General features: G+C 39.3%; 1 protein-coding gene across 1 annotated transcript; it reads left to right on the forward strand.

The window, feature by feature from the left end:
* The first annotated feature begins 2,640 nt into the window (after nt 1-2,640).
* On the forward strand, nt 2,641-4,365 carry LOC123670980 (DNA ligase 1-like). The gene is made up of 4 exons (XM_045604596.1): nt 2,641-2,804; nt 2,865-3,522; nt 3,569-3,915; nt 3,960-4,365. The coding sequence occupies exons 1-4, from the start codon at nt 2,641-2,643 to the stop codon at nt 4,363-4,365; spliced, it is 1,575 nt and encodes a 524-aa protein (XP_045460552.1).
* Nucleotides 4,366-5,196: the final 831 nt, after the last annotated feature.

A 5,196-nucleotide genomic window follows, 5' to 3' on the forward strand; every position in this document is an offset into this window, starting at 1 on the left:
CAGAATAAGAGAGATATGCTAAACATATGTTATATATTCGAAATCAGGGCAAAGAGAGCTAGACAAATATAGAAAAATATACTGGGTGTTCTATTTGAAAAAATGAAGTTGCAATCAATATGTTGCCCACTCTGTATATATTTCGTTTTGTGGAATCATTTTATCAAACACTAGTGGATTTAGTGAAACTTTTGTAAAAAACATTTTTTTGTACCTCTTTCAGTAACAAAGTTAAAGGGGGGGTCAAATTATGGTGAAAAACCCTGTACAGTGCATCCCATTTTGGGTGAGACTGCTAGGTTTCTCGCTTGTTATTTAAGATAGAGCCTTGCGGTTTTCACGTTCCTGTCCTACTTTTTCGTGAAACTCAAGTTGGTCTAATCAGATTTTGCATAACTGTTTCCGTTCAAAAGATACAGGGTGATTTTGGAAATTGATACTTTTCGGACCCCTCCTTTATCTCCGAAGTTATTAGAAATAATGCTGAGGTAAAAACTACGTCTGAATCAGAATTCTGCGTAGAATCCAGTGGCGTACTCAATATTTTTTTTCGGGGTATGGTTTTGAAGATTCAACACAAACTTATGTTTTTTTTAATGGAACACCATGTGTATCATTACTTCGTTGAATTCGTTATTTTTTTCCCTTCAAAATGATATATGACACTATGTAGGTAGGATGTTCAAAAATGTTAAAAAAACACTAAAACGTCAAATAATGATGATTTTTTTGTAAATGGGCCATGAATTTTCTATGTTTCAATAAGAGGATTATTACTTTTGATTTTTAAAAGTAATAGGTCATTGATGATACAAACATCCTTGTAGTTATTATGGCTACTATGCATTTGGGAGCATTGTTTTATCAAGTAGGCATTGGAGGGAAAAATCCAATCTGATCTAGCTGCCATCACTATATATTATTGTTATCATTATTGATTCTTCTTTTCTATGGGAAATCCATTGCCCATTAACAAAAAATCATCAGTATTTGATGTTTTAGTGTTTTTTTAACATTTCTGAACATCCTACCTACATAGTGTCATATATCATTTTGAAGGGAAAAAAATAACGAATTCAACGAAGTAATGATACACATGGTGTTCCATTAAAAAAAACATAAGTTTGTGTTGAATCTTCAAAACCATACCCCGAAAAAAAATATTGAGTACGCCACTGGATTCTACGCAGAATTCTGATTCAGACGTAGTTTTTACCTCAGCATTATTTCTAATAACTTCGGAGATAAAGGAGGGGTCCGAAAAGTATCAATTTCCAAAATCACCCTGTATCTTTTGAACGGAAACAGTTATGCAAAATCTGATTAGACCAACTTGAGTTTCACGAAAAAGTAGGACAGAAACGTGAAAACCGCAAGGCTCTATCTTAAATAACAAGCGAGAAACCTAGCTGTCTCACCCAAAATGGGATGCACTGTACATGTATTACTGATGAAGAATGAAGGTGACTATGTTGATGAATGAAGTCAAATTTTTGAAAAAAATGTGTCTTTACTTATTAGGTCCGGGCTTTATTGAGTGAAGTATGAAAAAAAACTAGCGCTTAATTCTATTTATTGGGAAGAAAAATTTCAAATGGAGATTTGAAGTCATCTGATCATGTCAAGCACATTATAATTCTAATTTTATCGGGTACGCACCAGCTGGACGGACAGATTCTATTTCGACCTCGAATTCTTCATCAGTGACTTGAATCTCCCTAAGATCAATATTCAAAAATTACAGACACTATTACCGCGCGCAAAAATAGGACAATATTCGTCTACGATTCCGCTCCATCCCAGATACCATCCTGCCGCCTATCTTACATTCGTCACGGTTGAATCCACAATGCAGCATCACATGCAGATTTGAATATCTTGGGGCCTAGCGCTCAGACCCGTGTTAGATGTTCCGGATTATTACATAACGGCGTATCATAAGCGCGAATGAATTTTCAATTTCGTTCCCTTAATGCTTGTTCTTTTTCCATTACTGTTTGCCGAGGGGGTGAACGGGCTGGATTTCGAGGGTTGGATAACGTTTTTATTGCGGTTTCTCGGTTTTGTAGACGTAAGGGCTTTGTAGATCCCCCCGAAATTTGCTTAGAGATCCGGTGTATCCGGAAAATTGCCGCGTCAAGATGAATCGTTAAATTCTGATCAATAGAGATCGGATTATGAGCAAACATAAAAGGATTTTGATATTCATGAAAATCGTCGAAATATGCCTTTATAATGACAGGTTTTTTTCCATTAATTAAAATGCATAATAATATGATAATGGATATAAGTCCGAAATAGAAAGAAAATTATTTTTCGTTTGGACCAAGCTTCCAAACAGATGAGTTCCAAACTTTCGGATTATAGAGATGAATCTAGATCAAGATATTGAATGTTAAGTGATGCTACATTGGCTTTTGTTTGAAAATGTAAAAATGCGAGTTTCGTGTATTGACAATGGTCTTTGTCCAGAATCGAGGAAAACCTTCGTCGACTTGAATGAATTGCCCCCAAGTGATAACTTGACATAAAAAAGATGCTTCAGGGAAAGAAATTTTACTCTAATGAAGAAGTGAAGTCGATGATGTGGTAAGATAGGTAAGAGGAAGGAGAGCATGGAATAAACATGTCAATAGAATGATGGATAGACGACTCGCGAAAATAGAGCGAAATAGAACGCCGATGGAAAGAAGGCCACCAGGCAGACCGCCAAAAAAGTGGAGAGACAGCTGGCATATATATCAGGAGAACAATGAGTTTGATAACCCTGACAAAACAAGCAAAATGCAGAAGAATAAGAAGAAGTGATTCACACCTATTTTGGAAGCAAAGACGAATCTTCCTATATAATAGTGTTTTGAAAGGTTAGAAGAAGAAGAAGAACAAAAGGGCGCAGAAGATAAGGGCGAAGAAGAAAAAGGCGAAAAAGAAGAGGGCGAAGAAGAAGAGGGCGAAGAAGAAAAGGGCGAAGAAGAAAAGGGCGAAGAAGAAAAGGGCGAAGAAGAAAAGGGCGAAGAAGAAAAGGGCGAAGAAGAAAAGGGCGAAGAAGAAAAGGGCGAAGAAGAAAAGGGCGAAGAAGAAAAGGGCGAAGAAGAAAAGGGCGAAGAAGAAAAGGGCGAAGAAGAAAAGGGCGAAGAAGAAAAGGGCGAAGAAGAAAAGGGCGAAGAAGAAAAGGACGAAGAAGAAAAGGACGAAGAAGAAGAGGGCGAAGAAGAAAAGGGCGAAGAAGAAAAGGGCGAAGAAGAAAAGGGCGAAGAAGAAAAGGGCGAAGAAGAAAAGGGCGAAGAAGAAAAGGGCGAAGAAGAAAAGGGCGAAGAAGAAAAGGGCGAAGAAGAAAAGGGCGAAGAAGAAAAGGGCGAAGAAGAAAAGGGCGAAGAAGAAAAGGGCGAAGAAGAAAAGGGCGAAGAAGAAAAGGGCGAAGAAGAAAAGGGCGAAGAAGAAAAGGGCGAAGAAGAAAAGGGCGAAGAAGAAAAGGGCGAAGGAAAAAAGGGCGAAGAAGAAAAGGGCGAAGGAAAAAAGGGCGCAGAAGAAAAGGGCGAAGAAGAAGAGGAAGAAGAAGAAGAGGAAGAAGAAGAAGAAGAGGGAGAAGAAGAAAAGGGAGAAGAAGAAGAAAAGGGTGAAGAAGAAAAGGGCGAAGAAGAAAAGGGCGAAGAAGAAGAGGGAGGAGAAGAAAAGGGCGAAGAAGAAAAGGGCGAAGAAGAAAAGGGCGAAGAAGAAAAGGGCGAAGAAGAAAAGGGCGAAGGAGAAAAGGGCGAAGGAGAAAAGGGCGAAGGAGAAAAGGGCGAAGGAGAAAAGGGCGAAGGAGAAAAGGGCGAAGGAGAAAAGGGCGAAGGAGAAAAGGGCGAAGGAGAAAAGGGCGAAGGAGAAAAGGGCGAAGGAGAAAAGGGCGAAGGAGAAAAGGGCGAAGGAGAAAAGGCGAAGGAGAAAAGGGCGAAGGAGAAAAGGGCGAAGGAGAAAAGGGCGAAGGAGAAAAGGGCGAAGGAGAAAAGGGCGAAGGAGAAAAGGGCGAAGGAGAAAAGGGCGAAGGAGAAAAGGGCGAAGGAGAAAAGGGCGAAGGAGAAAAGGGCGAAGAAGAAAAGGGCGAAGAAGAAAAGGGCGAAGAAGAAGAGGGAGGAGAAGAAAAGGGCGAAGAAGAAAAGGGCGAAAAAGAAGAGGGCGAAGAAGAAGAGGGAGGAGAAGAAAAGGGAGAAGAAAAATAAGAGGGAGAAGAAAAATAAGAGGGAGAAGAAAAATAAGAGGGAGAAGAAAAAGAAGAGGGAGAAGAAGAAGAGGGAGAAGAAGAAGAGGGAGAAGAAGAAGAGGGAGAAGAAGAAGAGGGAGAAGAAGAAGAGGGAGAAGAAGAAGATAAGAAATGTCAAAAAATAAGACACAGTGCTGCCGTTATAAATATATTCTTTTCGAAAATCCTTCATGTACCTGATGGTTAAACCGCAACATATTTTTGTGACAACAAATTCAAACGGGATGATATTTTGCGTGTATTTACATAATGATAATATCAAGTGTTTTGCGAAATTTCGTTTTGATAGCGCTATCAGAACCACAGAAAATTCAACCAGAAGAGTTGATTAGAAAAGACCAGGTGCTCCCTAGGTTTTGATCAGTACAGCCGGTTCGGAAAATGTCTGAAACAATTTCTGTATATAAATTAATTACTCTTTTGTCAGAGGTAGATTTCTCTCACACCCTGTTAATGAATAAGGCTTTTGTTCTTCGACTTCCGAGTTTCATCGGCTGAAAAACTTTCACTTCAAAAGCTTCGCACCTTAAGATATCTAGATCGCGGGTGGAGCGTTACAGACTTTGTTTATCCGCTTGTCTGAAGGTATTGTAAAGATTAATTTGTAGGAATAGAATTAACTTTGATTCAATGCAATTAGCGTCAATCCACCTGAATCAAGTCGGGTTGTTAACCTTAAGGTCGTATCATCGGCAAGAATCGATGCCAAAACTAATTTTCAACGTAAATCAGCGTGGGATGAATTGTTCTCCGATAGACACTGTTATTTTAGTAGAATTATATTCATAAGATCCGAGGGCACGTGATCTTTGAAGCTGGAATTGTGTAGGCATCTTGCGGAACGTTTGATACAGGTGTTGTGACTCTGCATGCCCGAGAGGTGGCGTTGCTGGCTTCCCGTCACTCTCTAGTGAGGCATAAATAATGATAAGGCGTGATAAAGATTTCAACAACAA

This window comes from Harmonia axyridis, chromosome 1 (assembly GCF_914767665.1).
Source record: "Harmonia axyridis chromosome 1, icHarAxyr1.1, whole genome shotgun sequence".
Lineage (NCBI taxonomy): Eukaryota > Metazoa > Arthropoda > Insecta > Coleoptera > Coccinellidae > Harmonia > Harmonia axyridis.

Coding starts and splice junctions, on each gene's coding strand:
- LOC123670980 (XM_045604596.1), top strand. CDS start 2,641: ATGGATAGACGACTCGCGAAAATAGAGCGAAATAGAACGCCGATGGAA. Junction 3,523..3,568: donor AGGGCGAAGGAAAAAAGGGC/GCAGAAGAAAAG, acceptor AAGAAGAGGAAG/AAGAAGAAGAAGAGGGAGAA. Junction 3,916..3,959: donor AAAAGGGCGAAGGAGAAAAG/GCGAAGGAGAAA, acceptor GAAGGAGAAAAG/GGCGAAGGAGAAAAGGGCGA.